Source organism: Heterodontus francisci, chromosome 36, assembly GCF_036365525.1.
Source record: "Heterodontus francisci isolate sHetFra1 chromosome 36, sHetFra1.hap1, whole genome shotgun sequence".
NCBI lineage: Eukaryota > Metazoa > Chordata > Chondrichthyes > Heterodontiformes > Heterodontidae > Heterodontus > Heterodontus francisci.
The window spans coordinates 14079509-14107504 of record NC_090406.1 but is presented as its reverse complement, the minus strand read 5'-3'; the positions used below and the strand labels follow the sequence as shown (position 1 = coordinate 14107504).

At 38.4% G+C, this 27996-nt stretch overlaps 1 protein-coding gene across 2 annotated transcripts in view; it reads left to right on the top strand.

The window, feature by feature from the left end:
• Positions 1-14631, top strand: part of LOC137351602 (guanine nucleotide-binding protein G(q) subunit alpha) — a 139802-nt gene extending 125171 nt beyond the window's left edge. For both annotated transcript variants that reach the window (XM_068016193.1, XM_068016192.1), the window contains exons 5-7: positions 3736-3865; positions 4691-4844; positions 7003-14631. In XM_068016193.1, coding sequence (XP_067872294.1) covers positions 3736-3865; positions 4691-4844; positions 7003-7193 — 475 coding nt within the window. In that variant the 3' untranslated portion in view covers positions 7194-14631. The remainder of the gene's footprint in view (positions 1-3735; positions 3866-4690; positions 4845-7002) is intronic.
• The last annotated feature ends 13365 nt before the right edge of the window (positions 14632-27996 follow it).

Below are 27996 nucleotides of genomic sequence, written 5' to 3'. Positions count from 1 at the left end.
AAAAGCAAGAAATGCTGGAAATACTCAGCAGGTCTGGCAGCATCTGTGGAGACAGAGGCAGAGTTAACGTTTCAGGTTCTCTGCTGCTCTGTCCACAGATTCTGCCAGACCTGCTGAGTATTTCCAGCATTTCTTATCTTCAGGTAGAAGGTGGTTACTGAAAATCAGTAACTGATTTTATGTCTGTTGTATTGTATTTTTATGTATGTTCATTTTGGAAACATGAGTTATTACTGAAATTTAGTATAATCCTTTATATTTCAAATTTGATCTGTTAATTTTTTTCAATCTGGATGGTGATAAAACGTTGCTGTGGGATTTCTGTCTTTTTTTTCTCCCTTTTTAATATAAGATGGTTTAGATAAAGCTGATTCGTATGCTGATTAAAGTTTTTTAAAGTTCAAGATAATTTAATGTCCAAAAAAATAAAATTAACTATAATTTTAAGAATGTTCATATTTGTACGAGTTTGGAAATACTGCTTTGAGAAGTTGGCTGTAGTGTGGCTAAGTAGGGCATATCTCCATAGAAAATTAGGTCATTCAGTTTACAGTAGTGTTATTTTGGTCTACCTCTACAAGGCATCATTTGTCAAACTGGTAGGCTGCCATGTACTAAACACCAGGGACTAAATGAACTGTGCCCAGAGCTGCTTTTTTGTATAAAGAAAGATATTTTTGAAATTCCCTTATTCTTTGATCTTAATGCCCAAGTCCCAGTTTTCATTTTATCTTCTGTTTTTGAAAACTACCACCTTCTCATGGTGAGATAATGAAAATTTAATTGACCATGTTGCGCAGTACTATTAGTAATAAAAATGTGTGGGCAGTGTTTTGTAAAAGTTTAGAAAAAAAGTTGCTTCACCCAATCATAAATAGCACTTATAGGAGTGTTCAAATTGCAGGGCCTGACTTTGTGCCAAGTTTTGTTGTTTGAGAACATTTAACAGCTTCAGCTGCTGCCCCACGTGTTCCATACATGAAGCACAAGCTCCTAAGAAACTTTATTAAACAGAAACAAAGTCCTCCTTTAGTCTGCCTTTTAATGTAACACTTAAATTATTAGTAAAAAAAAATGAAATGTGCACACATTTGCATTTTTGCAAAAGTGCCAAGATCAATAAGACTTTATTTTAGTGTGAAAAAATTTCTCCCTGCTTCATCCCTTTCACACAGATACCTTTTGGAATTTTCCATAATGACTGAGAGAAATAGCACTTTAAATGTCATTATCTTTTCAAGTATAGGAAGTTGATTATCACCACAATTGTAATATAATGCATTTTGGGCTAAGAACGCATGAGGACAAAGTTAAGGGAATTTTAACTTTAAAAGAACATAATTCAATGCCAATTAGATGTGTTTTTGATACCTCCAAGATTAAATAAATTGCTGTGTTCTTCATTAGATTTTGGAGATTAGAGTTTTGGGTGACATCTCAAAAATAGACTTTACATGCATTTTCATTGTTCTTTTGAGTACCTCCATTAGATGTTGCATAGTGACTAGACAATGTTATAGCACAGTCAAATTAAGCCATATCAACATTGTTACTTAAAATATTTTATATATACCAACTGCCTGGATTGGAAATTTGATTTTACATTTCCAATCAATTTTATTTTCATGTTGGCAGTAATTAAATGCAAATAAGTTAGTTATCTCAATGTTAAAATAATGCCTTTTGGAAAATCGAGGCTTTGTTGTGTGCTCTGCATTGGTGATTGATAAGTATAAAAAGAGGATGCACAGACAGTTGGTACAGACATGCAATTGCACCATCTCCTATGAATTCTGATGTTTGCATTTTCTTGAGTATCTTGAGTTGGAATTTTGAGCAATTTGAAATTAATTATCACAATATGAGGCTGGTAGCAGATGTTAACCAATTGGTAACGTTTCCTGGTTTTCTCACTAGGGGAGGAGAAAGGAAGGATTGATCCTACCCCAGTTACTATAATTGCAACAATTTGGGGAGACTTAGTTTTTAGGCTATCCTCGCTGGCCTTACAGTTTTTCCCCCTTCTTTTGTCAGAGCCATCTTTTTAAGACCTATTTCATTTCCTTTCCATACCTATTACAATTTCCTCATGGCAAATTGAGGTCAAGAGGATGGTCTCCTCTTGAGTTAGCTACTAGGAAGTGAGTAGCCTGCTAATAACTTGGCCCTTACGATTTTTTAAAAATCCCTCTTGCGGTAAAGTGAATGGCCCTCCAGTTGGTATTTTCCTTGAGGTGGAAATTCATTGATTGTGGAAGAGCTAACTTACAGCTGTCCACTGTTTTCTACTATTGACCCCCTTCGTGCCATTTCTCCATTCTGACACCATTAAGTAGGCAATCAATCAAATCAAAACAATGATAAACTTACATTTATATAGTGCCATTAAAGTAGGAGCCAAATCCCAAGGTCGATCATAGGAGCATAATCAGTCAGAAAAATGACTGGTGCAAGAGTATCTTTTATAATGTAACTCCACAGGTATTTTTGTACCATGAGACCTATATGGATTCAACTCTGGCTTACTGGAGCATACATTAATCTATGAGAAAGAGTTTCTCAGAGGGTTTTACATCATCTCATGACCCACGATGGTCAAATTTTGGTTATATTGTATGCTTGTGGTAGCTAATCTCGGTTGTATGGTGCTCTGCTATCTGATAACCTAGTGTAATTTTTCACATTTTTAACTCCTCGGTTAATCTTTGCACTGCTTTTGCATTGTCCTTGTCAAAGTAATTAGAAAAATTATGCATTTGACAAGCTGCTACTTATGTAAAATGTGCTGCTCAGTAAATTACTGTTCCACTGCTGATTGTAAAATTAATTAGCTAGTAACTTTTCTTTTTGTTGTTGAAAATACAAACCTATTCCATTCAGAAATGTAGTGTTCATATATAATGTTCAACATATAATGCTGGTGTCAATCTAAATACATAGAAATAAGTAGAAGTTAAAAACAGAAACTAGCCAGTCGTCCCAACCGTTTGTCCTTCTTTTCCCTCTGCGCAAGCAAAATAGTCCTAATCACATTTACCCACCCTGTTCCCATATTCCAACAGTCCCGTTTCCATCATCCACCTATCTACTCTGATCTTGGATGTTGGTGTTTTTGCCTCAATTACTAACCCTGGAATGGAATGTCATAATGTGAAAAAGTTTCTCATGCCCTCTATATCATAATTTTGTATTTGACCTCTCAACCATTGTAAGTAATATGCTTTTATCTAGTCTGTCTCATCCATTCGTACCTTTAGATACCTCTTTCACATCGGCCTGTAATCTGCACCATTCTGACAAAAAAAGGTCCAATGTTTCAAGACAGTCTTCATATTTGTTTTCTCCTACCAGGCATCATCATCGTGCATCTGCACTGTACACTGTAAAGCCTCAATATTCTTCCTATTGTGTGAAGGTCAATACTGCACACAATGCTCTAACTGAAGTCTTGTTGAGATTTAATAGAGGCATATAATTTTATATCTGTTATGGCAGAAGTTGCAAACCAGCAGAGCTGATCAAACAATTTTTTTCACCCTAGTCATGTGATGGCTCTTACTAGGCAAATCAGTCTCAGAAATATTGTGCTAAGTGTTTTTTAAAAAAAAGATCAGTTACTATATGCTGAGTAAAATGCATAGTCCTTTTGTATTTAGCATGTTGCAGGATGATGAATAGTAACAATTTATTATTTGGTGTGTTCCTAAGTATTACTTCAGTTTACCTTTTTTTTAGAATGGTGGACGTTGGAGGCCAGAGGTCAGAAAGAAGGAAATGGATACATTGTTTTGAAAACGTGACATCTATCATGTTTCTAGTAGCACTTAGTGAATACGATCAGGTTCTAGTAGAATCTGATAATGAGGTATGTGTATTTTAAAAGGTCAGTGTTGCTTTGGACCAAAATACTTGTTGACTGTCAAAACTTAAATTGTGAAGTACGTTAGTACATGTAAAATGTTAAAGTAAGTTAGAGCGTAGTGAGGTAATACAGGAAAATAATTTACAATGGGCTACTGGTTAATTTTGGAACTTTTCCCATTTGAATATTTAAATGTAAGGACCTAACTTACTATGATTATAATCATAGGGGAGGCGGTGGCGTATTGGTATTGTCACTGGACTAGTAACCCAGAGACCCAGGTATTGCTCTGGGGACATGGGTTTGAATCCCACCACAGCAGAAGGCGGAATTTGAATTCAATTTAAAAAAAAAAAAAAAAAAATTCTGGAATTTAAAGCTAGTCTATTGATGGCCATGAAACCATTGTCGATTGTTGTAAAAACCCATCTGGTTCACTAATGTCCTTTAGGGAAGGAAATCTGCTGTCCTTACCTGGTCTGGCCTACATGTGACTCCAGATCCACAGCAATGTGTTTGACTCTTGCATGCCCTTGAAATGGCCTAGCAAGCCACTCAGTTCAAGGGCAATTCGGGGTGGGCAATAAATGCTGGCCTGGCCTACGACGCCCACATCCCATGAAAGAATTTTTAAAAAAAAATACTAAATACTAGTTTTGAAGCATTGTTGTTACTAGAAACCTTTCTGAAAATGTTGTGTAAAGGAAGTTTTATATTACTACCAAGTTTACAATCCCAGGACATCATGTTCCTCAGTTGAGTTTAGATCAAAGTGCCAGCAACATTTGGTGTAGTTAGCACAAGTTATTCTCATAATTATCTTTGCAGAATCGAATGGAGGAGAGCAAAGCACTATTTAGGACGATAATCACATATCCCTGGTTTCAGAACTCCTCAGTCATTCTCTTCTTAAATAAGAAGGATCTCCTGGAAGAAAAGATTATGTACTCCCATTTGGTTGACTACTTTCCAGAGTTTGATGGTAAGAAGTGTATCCCTGGATGTCAACTTTCTTTTGAAAGTTTGAGAATAGTAGCAGTCTTGAACAAAGGATGGAGTATTCTTGATGTTTTGATCCGTGTGACATGATTACACAGTAATAAATGGGAGACAAAATAATATATTCAATGTTGCATAAACCGATAGCAAGCAATAGCAGTTCTAGAAACATCAGCACAAAGGTATTAAACAGCTGTTAAATTTGACCTCAAACAAAAGTTCCAAGACCTTTAGCAAGTCTTAGTTTTGATTTCTTTTTTGAACCATAGTATTCATTTAGTTTGTTTCTACTGGAAATTTTGCATTATATTTTTCATATTTGCAAAGATGTTGGTTTTGCATCATTAATGCTCTTGTTTCTCAGCTGTTTTTGTTCCATACAATCTTGGCACTAGTCACCTCACATATGTTTGCCCTATTAAAACTGGAGTCATAGTAACTCCAATTTTTGTGGCATTATAAAATCAGTGTAGCATTTAAAAAACAAAAGACACTTGCTTCACTAAACACTGTTTTCTGATTATTTTCCAAAGAATACAAACCAGCAAGGGCTTTATGTGGCTTCAAAAATTAACAAATATTAATTAAACTGCCAAATATGTTTGTATCTGTATTCTGCAATAGAAATCGTTGACAAACTACCACATGCAGCAATAGTGACACCACTTCAGCTATGTGCACTCATTTTAGTAGAAAACACCTTGTATGCAAGTGAGTTGACATAACAAATAGCTACCACCATTGAGCATGACATTTTTGCAGTCTTTCTTTCATCAAAATTTAGGATTTTTTTGCATTAATTTATCAGACACTGCACATTAGTGCAGCTACTAAATTTTAATTGAGCAGTTGTGAACAATACTTTACATCAGGTTGTTGAATTGCATAATGAGAGGTGCCCCACCTGCCCCTGCTCTCCATCTAAACATAGCTGCTTGCCCTTTGCTATGACATTTCCTGTGGGAGCTGTTTATTATTGGTACAGCTTGCTTTCTTCCAGTAGCCTGCCGAAAAGGAAACTAGATAAACCAGAAACTCATCTTTGTATCCCAGTTACTGCCTTTCTCAAGTTCGAGTGACTGACCTATACTTCCCTTATGGTGAAGCCAGTGGTAATGATGGGGGAAATTACAAGTTTATCATTGAGGGCAGAAATTACATTAATTCTGGCACAGTTGTTTTCTACATTAAAGGCTGTTGTTTTAGAAATCTGAAACACATTTTGCTGGTTTGTAGAACTAGCTTATTTGTTTCATATGTGGAATGATGATTCTCTATGGAAATATTCGACTGAAATAAATAAGACTGAAATGCATGTAGTTTTTAAACTGCTTTCCAATCCTCTAGATTATATTATATACTGAGATTATTTTCTAGTGCCATAATCTTGCAAACTTCACCCATGTAAGGGGGTAGTTGGCTTCTTTTGTCAGCAGTGGCCGTTTAGAATTCTATATCCTTAATGTATGTTTTTGGCCATTGATTATTTTGCAGATGATGGTCACATTGAACTGAACTTGCTGCATTTCGTTTAGACCAATAGCAAGGAAGACTTGTTTTCCTACTGAGTTCTTTGATGCTATAGCCTTGCAGCCACTAGCCATACTACTCTGGTGGCAACGGCGTATATTAGTGATATTGTCACACAAGCACATTGCAACATACGCACATATGAACTGATTACTCTATGTTTCCACTTACTCCCCGATAACCTTACACCCCCTTGCTTATCAAGAATCTGTCTGCCTCTGCCTTAAAAATATTCAAAGACTCGCTTCCTCAAAAGGCAGTGGAAGCATTGTGCTGATGTCACTGTTCTACACATTAGCCAAAATGTCCCACGTAGCCAGTTTGCACATGCATGGAATGGCAGATCTCAACAGTGCAGCTGGTTTATAGGAGGACATTAGAAAAATAAATGGGGGAACAACGTTTTAACCTCAACTTCCCATGGTCTGTACAGCATATAAAGACAGCAATAGTAATTTAGTTGAGATGACATTACTACACATTAAATTATCAGTTGCTTATTGAGCAATATAGTGTTCAGTATATAGTATTCTAGAGTAATAAAACTCTTATCCTGATGAGCTTGTAGACAATGCAAAAAAGACAGTTCCCATTTTGTGTTTTTTTTTTAGGTCCACAGAGAGATGCACAAGCTGCCCGAGAATTCATTCTGAAGATGTTTGTTGACCTGAACCCAGATAGTGACAAAATCATCTACTCTCACTTCACATGTGCCACAGACACAGAGAACATACGTTTCGTCTTTGCCGCTGTCAAAGATACAATCCTACAGCTGAACCTGAAGGAGTACAATTTGGTCTGACCAGACCAAAAAAAAGGAAAAGAAAATTTAAACCATAATGACCGCAATTGTTATGATCTGTGAAGTTTGCAAACTGCTAATTGTCATCCTGGATTCTTGTCTGTGTGTGTCCACAGAGTTGTAGCTTCTTTTAAAACAAAAATGGTTTTATTCAGTGCAGGGTCAGGGAGGGGCAGGGGACACATTTTTAATGTGCATCTATTTTGGTGCCAATCTATATTTCCATTTTTTTCAAATATCACTTAATAACTAGCTGTATAACAGATAGTTGGCTTGAGCTACAATCTCTTTAATGCTTGTTCAAATGAAGAATAGCAGGTGTTCTTCCACTTGCCAAATCAAAATACAATGCCATCCCCTCTCTATGCTGTTTCGGTTATGCTGGCCTTCTGATTACAGATGTGCTCTGTGGTGCACAGTGGTGATGTTTCAGGACTCCGTCTGACAGAAACTAAGCCATCACTTGCATAATTGATGTACTGTTTCTGGTTTATTTGTTTTTATTTTCTGATCAATGAGAAAGTATTGATACTGTGATTTATTTTTTGATTTTTTTAAAAATAAATTATTGATGTTATACATATAGTTTGCTACTTGCTGTATTTCAGCCATGGACTACAAAGATGGGAGCTCACAAAGCAATAGCAGGTTGAGCAAATATCATGGGCGGGGGGTGGGGGGGGGAATTTGCTCAAGTACTTAGAAACCTGAGTTGTGGAAATAATGATTACTTGGCAAACAAATGAAGCCAAATCTAGTATAAAGAAATAAGTGTATTTATCTAATTTATGGACCAGTGTACTTAGGCTTGATTTCAAATTACAATGTTTCTGTATGAGTTGGTTTACAGATACTCAGCTGTTGCCAAACGTTGATTTTTTTTTTTTACTGCTGTACACTACAGTGGCAAGTTATGGAGTGTTTTTTAGGATGACTTGCTAAACTAACAGTAAGTTGACAGTCCATGCTAATTTTAGTCAGATGAAGGGTTTTAACCTTGAAAGTTTTTAATAGAAGGATAGTTTTATGCAGTCAGGTACTTTTACAATTTTTTTTTAATATAGGTATGATATCAGGCCTGTTTGAAATGAAAACCTCTCTGTGTTTTATAGGAATGCAGGTGCCAAGAAAGTTGCACTACACAGCTCTTAATTTGTGTGATTTCTCTGTACAAAGGTGAAAGGACGGCTTTTATAATTGCTGCACAGTGCCATAAATATGCTGTACCTTACATTGAAAAGTTTTGACCTCGCCAAACTAATACCGGGACTACTTTGTAATGTTAAAAGTTGAAGGCAAGCCATTCTGATATAAATGCTACATCCCACACTGGTGACTTACATATTGTGGTATAGCAGAAATGGCATGTTTAGAAATGGCTGATAACTGTGCTTTTCTGTTTCTTTTAATGTATTTGGAGATATGTATTTTTCTTGCATTCAAATTATCATGCTGCTACCCACTTAATGATATAAGTCTGTAACTTTCCTTGATGCCTTTTCATTGTAGCTGCTGACTTCACCAGCAGGAGGTGCCCTGTCATTTGCTCTAAGCATTTGCCAACATGAGGCTCCATATCCAAAATTGTGGTGGTTGATTTAATACTAAATGGATCTTCTCTGACGAAAGCAACAGGGATAGATTAAACAGACTAGAATATGATTTAGAGCAGCAATTATGTATAAGATGCAGCATTTTACATATTGTTTGGAAATCTATGCTTTTTTTAAGGTATAGCTGACTGTTCAGAAGTATAACTTTAGCTAATTAATTTTTGTTATATTTTCTAATGAATACCAGGCTGATGATTCAGAACTAAGTAAATCTCAATTTGATTGTAGCCATTATTTCAGACGTGGTTGAAAGTGTAATTTGGTTAGCTGTGAATTTGATGAAATATAATGGTGAGAATTGTACCGTGGTCCCAAAATGTTATGTCTACGCAATAGTTAAGTCTATTCATAATGTGTGGTAGTAAGAGCAGACAGCAGATGCTAAAGGTTTTGATTGGCAGAGCTGTGTTCAAACAGGTGGCAGCAAAAACCTGTTTTTTTTCAAACCCCAAACATGAATTCATTTTTATTAATATGCTTGGCTCTCAATCTAGTAAACTCGATTATGTGATGTTTATATTGCAGACTATTATTTTTGGTGAGTAGTGTGATTTCACCTTCAGTTTTGGTGACTATAAATTCAATCCCCTGTCAGAAAAGGGAATTTTAAAATTAGATTATGCCATATCCTAGTAGGTGGGTATAAATAAATGGGGCACTACTGAATTAACATACTTTGTCAGACATCTTTTGTGTTCATACTCTTGAGAAATTTAAGGAATTTGAGAACTCCAAAATTAAATTTTTATAGAGTTCTTAAATATAGGAGTAATACATGCCATGTACATTTGACTTCATTTAAATAAAATGCCTTCAGTGTCAGGTCAGGATGATTGTTTTTACTAAGTTTTTTTTGTCCTTTTATTTTCTTAGTCTAATTAGGCTGCTGTTAAACAGCCAGAAATTCTGTACACTACAAACCATTACTAAACACTCCAATGTCCTGCAAAAGATTCTTATTTCTGTAAAACAAAAACTAAAACGTGTAATGCCATTCTTTTAATGAACCAATAAGTTTCCTTAACTCTACGTTTACATGAGAGGCCCTGGAAGTTTTGACAAGACTAGGCTATGTGAATACTTCCATTTGCTCAATGAAAGAAAAAGGACCTTGTACTTTTAAAGAAAATTGACTGGGGGAAGAGAAAAGAAGGAATCTCTATTTGTGTTGATTTCTGTGGCAATGAAGTAAAGCAGGGAGTGCCTTACCTAATCCTAAACTGAATTATTTGCCAGTAATGTGCACACTTAAGTTTTATTATATAGGGCTAGAACAAAGATTGTTTGTCAGCTATTGATCCTTGTTCTATTCCCCTTGTGTTTAACACTTGTAAGTTTAGCAATCCAAAAATTGATGTTTAATAACTGCAAGATATGTCATGAAATGTCAGGAAATCTTCATGAAGGGTCCGGGGAGGGTGTGGTGGTGTTGGCGGGAATGTTGCAACTCCAAGTAGAGATTTAGGGAAAGCTGGGTTTGCTGAATAAAACTTGAGTTGATGAAATATTATGTTAGCCTGACTCTGAGTAATGTCTAACTCTTATCATAGAGTAAAAGCTTTACTTGAAAGCATGTGGTATGATTTAGTTGCAGCTAAATCTGCTGCATAATGGAATATGCATTCCTTCAATTAGGAGAATACTGTGTAGATCTTTGCCCATATGTTACCTGCATCCACTTTCTACAGCTGAAGTTATTTTTACAGGAGGGGCTTTTTTGCCGCATCATACCCTTTCCAGTAGTAGTAATCCCCCCAACCATTCAGAAGGGATGATTTAATTAACCCAAAATAAGTACCTTCTCTGTATAATGTATATTATGCATTTACCTTTGCCTGAATGGTATTGAATGAATTGAAATTTACAGTGGATAATGCAGCTTCAGATCACTGATATAGAGTGTCTGCAGTAGCATATTTAGATATTCTAAACTTTTCCAGATGTAATTTTTCAGAAAAAGTTTAAGTTTTGCCTAATTAGATATTTGTTTTGAAGAGATAAAGTTAGCAAAATTCTGGAACTGAACTTCCTGTGTGCATGCCGTTATTAAATGTAACACTGCTTTATTTTAATCGCAACGAGGAGACATCATTATTCTTGAATGATCTCATTTTTAAATAACACTAAGCAATTTTCTACTGTGGACTGTTGGCGATCTTTTAGCTGCAAGTGGCTGACCAATGTCTCCTCAAGTCCCTTAGAAAGGAAAAACTGACTTTTTAAAAATAGTTTGTTTACAGTGGTTGTGGATTTGATGGATAGTTACAGAATATGTAGCTTTTGAACAGGTTACCCATCTTTAGCCAGGATTAGTCAGTTGATGACCGCATATGTTATATCACAGTGGAAATTCAAATCTCATATTTTCAAATGTAAACAAAGCATCAATTTTCACTCCTAATATTTGACAAAGTATAGCTTGTTTTAACTTTAAAGCCAACCAGCCTGTGTAAATAATATTTAGGTTCACTTTATACTCAATGCCAGCCAGAGTTTCCAAGGAAAAATTCTTTTCACTTTGGATGTAAGAATTTTAAAAATAAAACATGAACTTTAAAATAACTGGGTGATCCATATTTGGCCCTGGGTTTTGTGCAGTTTTCAGTATGTTATGCATAACTTGCGTGTATGATGTTGAAAGCATGGGCCCATAGTCAGAAAAAGTTAGTGCATAGTGTTGGAATTCCAATTTACACTTATTGCACACTTTTGTGAATATGGGTCCCGGTGTGAGGAGAAATAATTTACCAAATTGAGGGTGGTAGAACTTTTACCCAGATTTGCAAAAAATTGTATAAAATGTATGTAGCATATGCTTGCAGAGTATAGGAAACTAAAAATGGGAAATGCCTCTTTGTATTGTATTTAAACCAGGGGACCAAGCTTCTGTAAGGAATCCTATTTTAATTTCAATTTTATTCCTTGTGGAGGACTAGAAGGCTTCTTGATTTAAAAAAAAATAGTATTGGCATATTAGTAATTGCATTATAGTCGTAATCTTCCTAGCTATCTGTTCTACAGTATTGAGAGCTGTCTTGCCTATTTTTCCACATCGCTTTCACTATCGCAAGCTTCTGCTTTTGACAATATTCAAATATTTTAGGAATGCAGGCCGGAAATAGGGGATTGAGTGGCTGTATTAACCTGAATTTATCATGGTTGATTTTTTTTTTGCATGTTTGATAGCTTAAATTAAGTGGTGGAGGAAATGCTTTATACTATTTGTATAATAGTGATGGTGCACAGGTGAGCAATATGTTACAGGATCAGGACACATTCTGAAACACATTTGCAAGCTTTTTTTTTAACTACAGTTAAATCAGCTATGTAAGTGGTGTTTATGTTCCTTGATTCAGAGATGCAATTTGTTGGACTGAGATTTTTTGGCTTTTCAACACAAAAGGCAACCCTAAATAAGGATGCAAACACCTATTCTACAGATAATTATTTTGGCTCATTTTTTTTGCAATCTTAATTTTTTTGTATTGTCTTGTTGCATTGTTAATGAGATTGTCAAAAAATCATTTTTCTAAGTAAAATGCCGTGGATAAATAATTACTGCTGAAAAAATTCATTTGTTTAGCAATCTACAGGCAATCTGAAAACGCTAGCCAATCTCCCTTCCCCCACCTTCTCTTTGGCTGTTCCAGCAGGAGTGATAAATTCAGTGAACTTGAATCATTTTCCATGTTTAATTCATGGGCATGAAGTTGTGCTTACAAATTTTAAATAATAGATGAATGTTTCACTGTGAACTTGACGGTAATGTTTATACTGTAACATTTGTTCTGTGAAAAGGCCTTTTAGAAAAGGGGTTGCTAATTTTTCAGCAGGGTTCAGAGCACTGCATCTAAGTTTTAGGATATTGGCCTGTATCTGGAGTTTCCCGTGCTCCTGCTATCTTGTATGCCATTATGGGGAATTCCCAAGCGAAGGTCCAGCAATTCTCCCACCGGAAGGAGTGAAAGAAAAATAATGAATTTGGTTGACTTGTGTGTAGCTCATGTGGTCCACAATGGTAAAGTTTTGGTGCAACCTTGGAGGTAACCCCACAGTCTCGTATGGAGAAGATTATGTAATAGAGAGGAGAGGAGAGGAAATGAAAAATCCTGGTCAGGATTGGGGGAGGGGCGGGCGGGGAAGCATTCACTCTCAGTTTCTACTAATTTACCAATTGTCATCGTTCCATTGAATTTTCTTCTCTTGTGGTAGCTTTGCTTTTCCAGACCCCACCCCCCCCCCCCCCCACCCCACCTCTTTTCTACTTAAGTCATCTCTACAGTCCTGCATTCTTTTTCTCTTTCCAGCTAGATATTGGATTTAGCATTTTACCAGTTATTGTTAGGGGGTCTAGTTGTCCTAACATTCACTGTCAAATTAAGAATGCTGTGTTGATAGTTCAATATTCTGATTGAGGCCTTTCACTTGTACCGTGGATCCTAGGATAGTCGGTTTTCTAATTGTATTTTCTTGCTGTATTGGAAAGGGAACAGCACTAAATGTAAACATGACAACATTCCAACAAGTTTGCAGGCACAGGCAGCTTAAATGTAGAATAGCAAGTCAGAACTGAAAGCCGTAGAGAGTAGGGCTGTGTTGTGAGTGTCACTGTTATAGACACAGCATTTTGAGGAAGCAAAACATTCGGATCTTCTATACTAACAGTGTTCTATCTGTTTGCACATCTCTATGCCATGATTTTGAAAAGCTAATAGTTGCATACCATTTTGGTTAGCCAATTGGGGAAGGAATGGGTGGGAGAGAATATCTAGTGAACCATCCTTGACAGTTTTTAATAGAGAACGTTGCATTGCTAACTCCTGCAGAGCCACAAATGATTAGTTTGTTTAAGTTTCCAAATTGCAACATACAGTGCTCATTTAGCAAGCAAGAAAATAGGTTGACAGGAAGATTTAAATCTTCCATTGCTAGCGTATTGCCAAGTCGGCAGATAAAGCTCATAGGGCATCATTGTTGTACAGATATTTGAGTGGGGAGGGAGCCTGTGGACTATCTTACTTGACTATGCCTAAACACAGCAAATCATACAGAACTATCCTTGCTATAGTTAAGGCTCCATGTGGAAAAATAAGCCTGTTCAGTTATTTGGGAATAATGCATTTTGAGCTGAAAAGTCATCTTGGGCTTCAATAAGTTTGTGTATAGAATGAATATTATACCTCTGTAGATGTCCTGCCTTCATGCAACGTAACTGTTCTGTCATAGGTCTGGGTTGTTAACATTTTAGTATTCATTTGGTGGGATATTCAAACTTCATATTTTGTTGTGTATTTCTACGCTTGTAACTTTTTGAAGAAAATTGAAGCATGGCAGCCATCGGCAGTGGTGTATTGAACTAAAATATGTATTACTGATCTTTCACAGATTTTTTTTTTAAGTAAACCAAATGTAAATTATGTAGAATAATGAATTAAAGTGTGCCAAGTCCCTTCTTTGTAGTGCCAGACTCTCCAAGTGCCAATGTGGTGGAAATTTAGGTTGGACTTGTATATTAGGTCCTGTTAAAAGGAAACTTTAAACTATTTAAGAGCTATAACTGCTGTTTTTAAATTGTGTCATTTTAATGCATGTATTGTTGTTTGGGAGGGGCATAGTTTTTGAAAAATTAAAAAAAAAAATCTTGTACAATAATTACCCAAGGAGGGTCTTACTGGTTATTAATACAGTATTTTTCGGCCATAATTTTGTAATAGTTTCATTTGATCTCTGTTGCTTGACCCTCATGGAAACATGGACTTGATTTTCATATCCTTATCCTGAAATTCTCTGTTTGAAATTGGAATAAATTTTGTTCCTATATCGCTTGCAATTTGTCGTTATTTTGCTGCAAAATAGTGTATAATCAAGTAATACGTCAGCACTTGTTGACCAAAAAGAAAAAGATTTTCACTTATAACAGTGCGTGTCATGTTTCTCAAACATCCCAAAATGCTATGAAGTGACTGTTACTGTGGGCACACAAAGTTGATTTCATTGAAAAGGTTTTCATAAGGTAGGATCAGTTGAGAATATTTATTTCTTCATATTACAATTAGCTATCTCACCAAGAACACACACTTTTAATTGTCGCCTTTATTCAAAGAAAAAAGGTCGTCTCCATGGATTATTTTGAAATGTCCTGTACTAGTGAGGCACTTTTTCGAAGCTTTTGGTCATCTCTATCATTAGAACAGCAAGATAAAGCCTTCTGAAGTCTCTCTTCCCTCCTCCAATTTTAAAGATAGCTATTTTCTCTGTTTACTTCCTGAAATAAAAAGGTATGATTTGGTACATCAATTCTGTTTCAAAGGGAGTGAGAGTTGAATTGCACGTTTGAGCTGTGCTTGTGATACTTTTTAAACAAAGCATCTGTTTTAATTGGGAAGTTACTGATGCCGTTAACTTTGAACATCTGATGAATAGTTGTACTATGCTGTGTTGTGTTTGATTTTTCTTTTAAATTTACCTGGACTGGCTAACTCATGTTAAGGTTTGAAGTTGCTCTGTGATGGAGGTTAGCTTTCTAGTTATGCTGAATTTTCTGGCACAGCATTTTGCGATATCCTCTGGACTTGCATAACAAGCCTTGCGAATGTACCGTGGTGGGTGCATTTGATCTATTGCTCATAGATTGCATTGTATGACCTTTGCAAGTTAACATGAAATCTCAGCAAAGATGAAATTGAAAGAAAATTGGGTGTATGAATAGATTTTGTTCTTTCATGTACTAATTCATAAATTAGTTGTCAGCCATGATTTAGTTGGTAGCACACTCACTTCTGAGTCAGCGAAACATGGGTTTAAGTCCCACTCCAGAGACTTGATAGCATAATCTAGGCTGACACTCCAGTGCAGTACTGAGGGAGCACTGCACTGTCAGATATACCGATGCAGATGAGACATTAAACCAAGGGCACATCTCAGATGGATGCAAAAGATCTTGTGCTCTAATCAAAGAGCTAGAGGTCTCCCCAGTGTCCTGGCTATTTATCTCTTAACCACGATCACTAAAACAAAACCTGATCTGGTCATTGTGTTGCTGTTTGTGGGATCTTGCTGTGCACAAATTGGCTGCAGTATTTTCTGGACTACAAAAGTAATTAATTGGCTGTAAGGTCCTTGGGAAGATCCTGAGATCATGGAAGGTGTGGTAGAAATGCAAGACAATTTTAAGTTTTATATCAGCTGTTGGATGAACTATAAGTTATGTTGTACCAGCACTGGGTTTAAAATTTGCCATTTCACCTCTGGATCCAGTGTTTGAATCCTGCTCAGAATTATAGAAATCATCTCTGTCTTTACTGTCAGCAGATTTGGGTTGACCTCAATCCAATTCCTGTCTGTTGCTTCACAATGCAAAAACTGCCCTTAATTTGTCATGAGTTGCCAGTCTCATTCACGAAAACCTAAATTTTCTAATTTGGCATTATTTTGGATTCTGGCATTAACCCATTAAATTAACGTGGTTCGGAAAATATAGACAATGGAGACTGCAAGAACTGAGAAACGATCTTCTAACATTAGGGCTAAGTTACATAGTTGGGATATAATTGCCAAACTACACCTGGCCTAGGAGTACTTGATGCAGTCAGTACCCAAAACAGGAACGTGTTTCCCGGCACCCCAATGCATCAAAGACCTACTAAAAATTGAATTTCGATTGGAAAACCGAATGATAAGTAGAACTTACTTGCATGAGCCTGTTTAAATTGAACAAATGCGGAGTGTGCTGATACTGCCATGTCTTGTTTGCACTTTGGTTCTATTAGTTAAAAATGAAAACTTGTGTGGCAAGTATTTGCAGCTTCCTGATGGAACTATGCTTGTTACAGGAAAGTAGAGTTGCCCACTCTGGTTGGAGGCATTCCTGGAGGTTTGATTACATGACATTCTGACCACATGATGCCTGCAAATGCTGTTGTATCTCTCACCCATGAGTGGAAATAACTTTTCACTCACTTTTGCTGGCTGCTACTCTCATGGCACCTCCCCAATCACCATAAAACTGCTGCTGCAGGCTCTGCAGAAAACATTGATCGCCGTGCCCATCCCATTCTTCAGGCTCCCTCTCTCTCCTGCCAGTGATCCACCCTGTCTCCAGTTTCCTTCTGTCACCATTCGCCAACTTCCCGTTTGTTTTTCTCCCTCTCCCTGATCTCCACTCCTCAGTTTGTCTTCCACGAAAGCCCCAGTCAGCCAATATCCCCGTTGCTCCATCCCACAATGTCTAATCCCCAGTCTATTTGCCCTCAACTCTGTGCACCCCACCAACTTGAACTCCTGAGCCCACCAGTGACTGTCAATTATTCCCAGAACACCTCACTTCGGGCTCTCTGAGGTTGGTGTCGAAACAGAGCAGGGGCAAGAGGTAGATTTAAAGCACAAAGATCTTCAGGGCATAAACAGCAGCAGTGCTGTGAGATCCATACCATATTCTGGGAGACTCCCGGGAAATTCAAGGAGGTTAGCAACCCTACACAAGTGTCAAAATGATTTATTTTCATCCCTTTTTTTTATTTGCTCCCCATGTCTCCTAAAGAGATTGATCATGATCTAAGGCAACTGAGAAATAAAGTGCCAGTCTGAACTTATGGCGATGGAAATGAACGATACCAGCAGGAGCTGAAAGGAGAAGGGGTAAGATTGCATTGGTAAACAGAGAGAGAAGGACGAGTTCTAACAGAGGGTGACAGGGAGAGCACCCGCCCCTCCTTATCTCTGTAACTTCCTCCGGCCCTTAAATCATCTGAGATCTGTGCTCCTCCCAATTCTAGCCTCATCTTGCATCCTAAATTTTAATCACCATCATTGGTGGCCATACCTTCAGCTGCCTATGTCTTAAGCCCTCTCCCTAAACCTCACCACCTTTATTACTCACCTTCCTCTTTTAAGACGCTCTTTAAAACCTGGAGTAGAGAAAAACCTGAGCTTGCAGCATTTTGAGCAACCTACAGCTATATTTTTTTCTTAAATGCCATTTATCAACAAGCCAAGGCCAAATTGAGGGGAGAAAAATAATTCAGTAGTTGGCCAGTATATGGCTGTGTTTGAATAGACATTTTATCTAATCAAAATAATCTTTAAATAACTGGCAATTTTGTTTTGGGTCAAAGTCGTTAGTCAGCAGGTCATGAAGAATACAGGCCAAAAGAGTGGAACAAAAATGTGATAACTCATTTGTGGTCTGGAGGTCTACCTGACGCATGCAAGCTCCTTTTGTTGATCTACATATATACCTGTATGCTCTAAGGGTTTCTTCTGATCAGAATGGTACATGATTACCTAAGAAAATTCCTGTATAATTTGTCTAAATCAAGTTTATCAACAATAATTTGGATTTCTGTAGCACTTCTCAAATGCAGAAAGATGCCTTGGAGATCTTTCCAGGGCAAGGGGGAAAGAGTGGACATCAAGCAATAGAAGGGGAAAGGAGGGATGGGAGTAAAAGGATGGTCAAAGAAAAATCTTAAGGATGCACTTGATAGTGAGGTGGCAAGGTGGTATTTCTGGGGAGAGACATTCCTACTGGGACATCGCCACTGAAGGAACACTTAATGATGGTGAGGCAGAGGTAACAAGGAATAGGCTGGCGTCAAGGGAAGAGATTTTTGTGTGTAGAGATGTACAGCTAGAGAAAATTGTTGAGCTGCGTTATGGTGAGACCATGATGGAATTTCAAGGTGAGGGAAAGAATCATTTGTTGGGACGGCGGGTTGCCAGTGGAGCTTGGCGAGGGCAGGGCTGATGGCAGTGAACCCTTTGTGTGGGTGAGGACACAGGCTGCAATGTTTTGGTTGAGTTCTAGTTTGTAGTGAGCAAGGCCAACAAAGAGAGCACTGGAGAGGTCAATCTTTCAAGTAATAAAGGCGTTAAAAGGATTCATCAGTAGAGGCAGGCATCTATTTAGAGGTGAAAGAAAGCAACTTGGACATGGAGGGGAAAGGTGGAGCTGAACTCAGTTAAACTGTACACCAAGATTCTGCGTATGTTAGTCTGGGAAGTTGAAGTCGATACTCAACCATCTGCTTCAAACAAAATTCAACCTTGAACACGGTAGCTGTATCACACTGAATTATTGCACAGTGATGCATCGTATGGGACAGGAGTACCAGCTGATGTGACCGAGACATTCTGTCCTATATGTTGAGCCTAGAGGACAAAGCATGTTAAGGCTTCCAGAATTGCAATTCAGTCTTGCTAAAGTATAGTTCTTGTTTGAACTTGTTTTAGGATTCACAGACCAAGGAGGCAGATTGTAATATTACAATGAAGTTGTGTGCCTGATTGTTATTCCTCATTTGAAGTTCAACTGGGTTTCTCAAGCCTTGGAAAACCCAGCAACTAAACCCAGGTGAGGAGTTCCCGATTCAGGAAGTGAATGCCTTTCCACCTGCTTGTTGTATCCAGTGTGCCTGCCTCAGCAAGGCCCTGTAATCGGGCACCCTTCCAACCTTCCCTTCGATCTCCTGCCCTGCACAGGCTTCCAACCTCCTGGCAGTCACAAGTTAAAAATCTAGCCTGTTGTGTCTGAAGTCTGCAAATCAGACAATATTTTTAAAGTTTACTTTAAAACGTTTCAATGACTCTTGAGATTATTCCTTTTACAAGCAAATATCTCAAACACATTCGCAATCCCACTACATAATGTTGGTTTATTTTAACAGTTGGAAGAAATATAAATTTACTGATAAGGAAATTCCATTGGATCTTAAGAGGAACAATTCATTGGAAACAATCCCTATCCTACTCAAGACACAACATGGCAGATGGTACAAGATGAATATATCTGTTCTTTTTGGTCCCTTCTGCAGTACTCCCATAGCAGATCAGAGATCCAACCTTGGGTCACCTGGGTTGGGCAGCAAACTGTACTTCGAAAGAAATTGCCTTTATAAACTGCAGCTGATCACTTCTTTAGGACAATCCAAAGTTCTTCGTGCATTGAATTACTTTTGAAATGCAGTCACGGTTATGTAGGCAGTTGATTTTCACACAGTAAGAAAGAAAGACTTGAATTGATAAAGCACTTTTCTCGACCACTGGCATCTCAAACACTTTACAACCAATCAAGTACTTCTTGAAATGTAGTGACGGTTGTAGTGTAGGAAACGGGGCAGCCAATTGGCAGACAGCAAACTCCCACAAGAGAGCAATGTGTTAATGATCAGGTAATCTGTTTGTGTGATGTTGATTGAGGGATAAATATTGGCCAGGATACTGTGGATAACTTCTCTGCTCTTCTAAATAGTGCCATGGGATCTTTTATATCCTCCCCAGCAGGCAGATGGGGCTGTGGCTTAACATCGCATCTGAAAGGCGGCACCGCTGACAGTGCAGCACTCCCTGGAGCATCAGCCTTGATTTATGTGGTCAATCACTGGAGTGGCACATGAACTTGGAACCTTGTGACACAGCGTTGAGATTGTTACCAACTGAACCACTAGCCCACAAGCAGTCACTAAGAAGAATGGTAAGTTAATCTGTTTTTGGTTGAGGGAAGATTTTTGGTCATGGCGCTGGAAGAATGTCTTGCTCTTTGAAAAGTGCCATGCGATCTTTTACATCCACCTAACCAGAAAGTTGGGGTCTCAATTTAATGGGGACAATTTTTGAACACAGTGAAAATTCTGGGTGGCCATATGCTACATCCCACCACCCCCGCGTGCCCCCCCCCCCCCTCCCCAAGTGCCACACCCCACCAAAGTATGTGTAGGGTGTAGGTCCCATTCCATTTTCATTGGATCTCATTTGAATTAAATGAGTGAACTGCCAGCCTGATCCACATTCCCTGTAGGAAACTCATCAATTGGGAGGGAGGTTGGCAAATTTGGTAAGGCAGACTACGGCACCTTAAAGGGGAGACGCTTTTCTCAGTGGTGATTACATATACTATGCTATTGTGCAATGAGATGGGATTAATTAATGACCTCATAGTTAAGGCACCCTAGGTAGCAGTATCATAATATGATTGAATTTTACATTCGGTTTGAGGGAGAGAAGAGTGGTTCCAAGGCTAGTATTTTAAACTTAAATGAGGGCAATTATGAGGGCATGAAAGCAGAGTTAGCTAAAGTGAACTGGCAAATCATGTTAAAGGGATAGGTCAATAGAGATGCAGTGGCAGACATTTAAAGGGATAGTTCAGAATACACAGAATAGATGCATTTCAACAAGAAGAAAAATTCCATCATCCATGGTTAACTAAAACCGTTAAAGATAGTATTAAACTTAAAGAAAAAAAACTATAATTGCACAAAGATGGGAGGCAGGTCAGAAGATTGGACAGAATATAAAAAACAGCAAAGAATGACTAAAAGATTGACAAGGAAGGTAAAATTAGAGTACGAGAGAAAGCTAGCTAAAAATATAACGACAGATAGTAAGAGTTTCTACAGCTATTTAAAAAGAAAAGAATTAACAAAGTGAGTGTTGGTCCTATAAAAAGTGAGTCTGGGGAATTAATGGATAATAAGGAGAAGACAGATGAATTGAACAGATATTTTGCACTATCGAGGATACAAGTAACATCCCAGTATTAGCTGTAAGTCAGGAAATGGAAGGGAGGGAGGAACACTAGAAAATTACAATCACCAGGGAAGTGGTACTGAACAAATTGTTGAAACTGTGAGCTGACAAATGGTCCTGATGGACTTCATCCTAGGGTGTTAAAAGAAGTGGCTAGTGAGATAGTTGATGCGTTAGTTTTAATTTTCCAAACTTCCCTGGATTCGGGGAAGGTTCCATTTAGATTGGAAAATAGCGAATGTAACTCCTTTATTCAAAAAGGGAGGGAGACCGAAAGCAGGAAACTACAGGCCAGTTAGCTTAACATCTGTCTTGGGGAAAACGTTAGAAGCTATTATTAAAGATGTTCTAGCAGGACATTTGGAAAAATTGAAGGTAATCAGGCAGAGTCAACATGGTTTTTTGAAAGGGAAATCATGTTTAACCAATTTATTGGAGTTCTTTGAGGGAGTTATACGTGCTGTGGATAAAGGGGAACCGGTGGATGAACTGTACTTGGATTTCCAGAAGGCATTTGATAAGGTGCCACATCAAAGGTTATTGCAGAAAATAAAAGCTCCATGGTGCAGGGGGTAACATATTGGAATGGATAGAAGATTGGTTAGCTAACAGGAAACAGAGTAGGCATAAATTAGTCATTTTCTGGTTGGCAAGATATAATGTATGGTGTGCCACAGGGATCTGTGCTGGGGCCTCAACTTTTTACAATTTATATAAATGACTTAGAAGAAGGGACCGAAAGTATGGTTGCTGAATTTGCTGATGACACAAAGATAGGTAGGAAAGTAACTTGTGAGGAGGAGATAAGGGATCTACAAAGGGATATAGATAGGTTAAATGAGTGGGCAAAGACCTGGCAAATGGAGTATATTGTGGGAAAGTGGGAAATTGTCCACTTTGGCAGGAAGAATAAAAAAGAAGCATATTATCTAAATGATGAGAGATTGCAGAGCTCTGAGATGCAGAGGGATCTGGATGTCCTAGTGCATGAATCGCAAAAGGTTAGTATGCAGGTACAGCACGTAATTAGGAAAGTTAATAGAATGTTATCGTTTATTGCGAGGGGTATTGAATACAAAAGTAGGGAGGTTATGGTTCAGCCATACAGGGCATTGGTGAAACCACATCTGGAGTACTGTGTATAGTACTGGTCTCCTTATTTAAGGAAGGATGTAAATGCATTGGAGGCAGTACAGAGAAGGTTTACTAGACTAATACCAGGAATGGGTGGGCTGTCTTATAAGGAAAGATTGGACAGGCTAGGCATGTATCCGCTGGAATTTGGAAGAGTAAGAGGCGACTTGATTGAAACATATAAGATCCTGAGGGGTCTTGACAGGGTGGATCTGGAAAGGATGCTTCCCCTTGTGGGAGAATCTCGAACTAGGGGTCACTGTTTCACCCATTTAAGACAGAGATGAGGAGAAATTTTTTCTTTGAGGGTCGTGAGTCTTTGGAATTCTCTTCCTCAAAAGGCAATGGAAGCAGTCGTTGAATATTTTTAAGGCAGAGGTAGATAGATTCTTGATAAGCAAGGGGGTGGATGGTTATCTGGCGTAGGTGGAAATGTGGAGTAATCAGTTTAGCCATGAATTTATTGAATGGCGGAGCAGGCTCGAGGGGTTGAGTTGCCTACTCCAGCTCCTAATTCGTATGTATGTTTGATTAGCAGGCAGTGCTATATTGTGGCATTGCAATCAGAACCAGAGCTCCCAGATTCTTGAATGCAGCAGTGCTTGTTGACTGAGCAGCTGAAAATGAGGTCCTTTTCCTCTCTGGTGGTGATGTGCACAGGAACATAAGAGAGGTGACTAGAGCATGTAAATGCCACAAGCATTGTCCCCCAGATCTGGCTTCAGTTTAGGAACAAATGTAACGATCTGAACGGGATTCTCATTCACATCTCTCTTACTCTGCAGCCCTGCATGACCCTATTCTTCAGCTCAGCACCATCAATCCTTCCCTTCCCCATTTCTCATCCCGTTCCTCAAGACAGCAGCGAACACTTCACCGCTTCTCCTGCCTGCTTACACTCATACCCTCAAAATCTGCTACTGCCTTTCCCTTCTTGGTCATACTTGTTGCTTCTTCCTGTCTACGTGCATGCTGTCTCAACAGAAATTCAAAAGAAATGAGGAGTTGTAAAACAAGCTGCCAACTCTGTATCATCTATTTTATGCTATCGAACAAATGCAATACCTACCTTGGTGAGAGTAGGAATAAGACCAGAGAGATTACTGAGAAACATGGGTGGAAGAATATGGTTCATAATTGCAGGATATTATCAAGGATGAAAAGAGTAGGAAATAAGTAAATCAGGAACTGGTGATCAGGTTACTCCAACTTTGGGTTTTAAAAGTCTGAAAATTAAAAGAGGAAGGGAGAATTGAGAGAAGTAAAGATTTCCACAGTTTTTATGGCTTGGGAAAGAATGATTGAAAATAATTTAAAAGATATTTGTGAACTCCAAAGCTTAACTTTGTTAAAAGATGCCAATAATCTGAATATATTTGAGCATTATTAGTTATATTTACAACAAATATCTCCTGGTCTCCAATCTGTATTTCACCGTCCGGTCTAGAAATCTACAGGTCACAGGCAATAGTATTTTTCAAAGACACAATTGTTTTGTCGACTTGCGCTGAAATACATTTCAATCCATGAATACACTGAGGAAAATATATACAAAACCAAAGTTCACAATGTTATTTATAGTTAACCATGTTTATATACTGTTTACCAATTTATTACATTAGTATAGTGCACTGTAGGTAATAAAATCACAATCCTTTCCCTGCACCAAACTCTTTTTCCATATGTTTCATGCAAGCCAGACTGCTTACAATTCTATTGTAGAAGGTACAGATCCGATTAAAGGAGCTGGGACAGCCACTAACAGGCTATTTCAGAATTCCGGCTTTCCCATGCTGAATACGTGTCACAGTAAACACTGGATCTGCTGGACTGAGACTTTTACAATCTGTTTATGTAAGTTTTAACAAAAGAAAGTGCAGGCACCAATCAGGTATATTTTTAGCGTACCAACATGGAGGAATGACTTTGCTAAGCGATACAAGATGGAGGCAGAGACAGTATTTTTAATTGGACATTTTCGTTTACAACCACTTATATGTTAAATTGCTTTATCTATTGCTCCATCAGTTGTTAGTAACAACTTCCATTTATATTGTGCGTTTCCTGTAAGAAAGTTAATAGGCCAGTGTTTAAAAATCATTTTGAAAATGCTCTACACACTACAATGAAATAGTATCACCTCAAACCGTTGGGGACTGAGTAGATTTTCAACTTGCCACACATGCCTAAAACTGACTTTGCTGATTGTCTGCCTGATATATTAAACATTTAATTTTCAGCATCTCCACATTAAGGAGATTAAAACTGGCACCATTTTCTGCTTCTGATTGCTGTTCGCTGGTTTCCCTATTGGAAGTACAATTGTGTGGATAATTGGATAATGACAGGATCTGCCAGTGTGCAATGCCGCTGCAGTCGAATAGCCTGCAAAAAATGATTGTCAAGGCTGATAAATGAATAAGCTGGATGAGGCACCTCAAGGGCAGCAAGCACCCGTGGAACCATACCTCAAAAAGGAGTCAACACTTTCATGAGTGCGTGGCAGAGATGGTACATTGGTGATGAAATGAAGAAAAGGCAAAATAAAATGTGACTCAGCAATACTAGTTTATAAAGTCAACTGCTGTCAGTGTGCAAGTTTGTAAAGCTTAAACTGTGCTGATCCTTGGGTTTCTTTTGTCAAAAGGAAGTTTCAGAGGTGGCATAGCAAAGACTTGAAACCTTTGCTCATAGGCCTCGTGCTGTATTAACCATCCCATTAAACCAAGATTGTGCAGATTTTGCACTGCCACATCAGTTGCTCTCTTCAATCTATTACTGTTAATTCCTGTTTAATTTTATGATATACACAGCAAGACTTTCAGGAGGGTCTCAAACGTCTCATATATCTGGAAGAAAGTGTCTTTAAAAGCACATATTTTTCCTCTTTTAAATACTGAAGTCCAGGGTTACCAGTTCTGTTTGCTTTTGTAAATTAGTTTGAAAACTGGATTCTCTTTGCGACATTTCTATCTTTGAACATTTATAAAAGTACCATCAATTCTTTCTGCTTAGGATATTGTTTGATAGATATATCCAGCTAATGTTATGTCTGTCTTCGAAGTTCAAATGAGACAAGCCTGCACTTTGATACCTTGTGCTGTTGCACACTGCCACCTATCAAGTCTTTTTGAACAGAATTATCTCTTAAATGTAATCCTTGGAAGTGCTCATCACAGTGCTTATTCCAAATCATCTGGACAGAAAAGCAGGAGTTAACTTGATGGCGAGTCTGGTGAGAAAGAAGGAACGGTTTCATTGAAAACATAAATAAAAACAGAAAATGCTGGAAATACTCAGCAGGACTCGCAGCATCTATGGAGAGAGAAACAGATTTATGTTTCAGGTCTGTGGTCTTTTTTTTTTCCGAATGGGATTACCTATTCAAAAGGTGGTGCTGTGTGAGTGCGCTTGTATGTTGATGCTCGTTTTATTTGGACCTCGAGAGAGCAACATCCATTCAGTGGGCCCCCAGTGTTTACACTGCCACGCCCTGCTTTGTTTCCTGATGCTAGAGTCATAGACACATGAGAAACTCCTTAAATCAAGCCAGTTTAATGGTACCAGTACTGGGGGAGACCAAAACTAGGGCCGTAAGTATGAGATAGTCACTAACAAATCCAATAGACAACTTGAGAGAAACATCTTTATCCAGAGAATGAATAGAATTGGAATTCACTACCACATGGGGTAGTTGCAAACAGCATAGATGCGTTTAAGGGGAAGCTAGATAAACACATGAGGGAGAAAGGAACAGAAGGGTTTGTTGATAGGGTGGGAGGAAGTGCATTTGCAACATAAACAGCAGCACAGACGAGTTGGGCCGAATGGCCTGTTTCTGTGCTGTACATTTTCATAGAATTATAGAATGGTTACAGCACAGAAGGAGTCCATTTGCCCCATCGTGTCTGTGCCAACTCTTTGCAAGAGCAAATCACCTAATCTGACTCCCCTGCCTTTTCCCCGTAGACCTGCAATTTTTTTTCGTTTTGGATAATTATCCAGTTCTCTTTTGAAGGTCTCAATTGAATCTGCTTCCACTATACTCTCGGGCTGTGATTTCTAGATCCTAACCATTCGCTGCATAAAAAAGTTTTTCCTCACGCCGTTGCTTCTTTTGCCAATCATTTTAAATCGGTGTCCACTGGTTCTGGATCCTTCGGCCAATGGGAACAGTTTCTCCCTATCTACTCTGTCCAGCCCCCTGAAGATTTTGAACGCTTCTATCAAATCTCTTAATCTTTTCTTCTCCAAGGGGAACAGACCCCTTTCTCCAACCTATCCACGTAACTCAAGTACTCGCACCTGGAACCATTCTTGTGAATCTTTTTTGCCCCATCTCTGATGCCTTAACATCCTTTTGAAAGTGTGGTGCCCAGAACTGGACAAAATACTGCAGTTACGGCTGAACCAGTGTTTTCTGCAGGTTTATCATAACTTCCTTGTTTTTTTGCTCTTTGCCCTTATTTATAAAGCTCAGGATCCTGTATGCTTTATTAACCACTTTCTGAACCTGCCCTGCAACCTTCAATGATTTGTGCACATATGCTCCCAGGTCCCTCTTCTCCTGCATCCCCTTTAGATTTGTATCCTTTAACTTATATTGCCTCTCCTTGTTCTTCTGCATTAAATTTCACCTGTAGCACAGACCTACATTTCATAAATATTTTCTACAGCCTCAAACTGGAGTGTGAACTGATGATGTGGGCCAGAAGTAGATGGAACGCAAGGCTAGGTGAAAATTTTAAACTGCCTGGAGAGCTTGCCTCACTTCCTTTTACTGGTTCAGAGCCCACCCTTGACCCATTTCAAAACACTGGCCATACCACCTTACTTTTCAGTTCCTACCAACCTGGGTGGGCAGGGATGAAGATGTCACTGGGCTAGTAATCCAGAGCCCAGGCTAATGCTCTGGGGACATGAGTTTGAATCCCACCACAAGTTTAAAAAATAATTCAGAGTTGGGTGTCACTTCAACTCTTCACAAATGAAGATGTTAACCTAATTCAACAGTTTTTTTTTATTCGTTCTTGGAATGTGGGTGTCACTGGCTAGTCCAGCATTTATTGGCCATCCCCAATTGCCCTTGAGAAGGTGGTGGTGAGCTGTCTTCTTGAACTGCTGCAGTCCTTGGGGTTTAGATACACCAACAGTGCTGTTGGGGAGGAAGTTCCAGGATTTAGACTCCGCAACAGTGAAGGAACGGCAATATAGTTCCAAGTCCGGATGATGTGGCTTGGAGGGGAACTTGCAAATAATGGTGCTCCCGTGTGTCTGCTGTCCTTGTTCTGCTTGGTGGTAGAGGTCACAAGTTTGGGAGATGCTGTCAAAGAAACCTTGCTGAGTTGGGAATCTAACTGTACAAGATAGGGTTGCCAACCCTTCAGGATTGCCCTGGAGTCTCCAGGAATTAAAGATTAATCTCCAGGACACTGCAGCAAGCAACATAGGAGAAAGACCATAGGCGCATTAAAAAATATATTTTTCATTTTCTTTGAGCATTTCTGTTTGTTATCTCTAAAAATATTGGC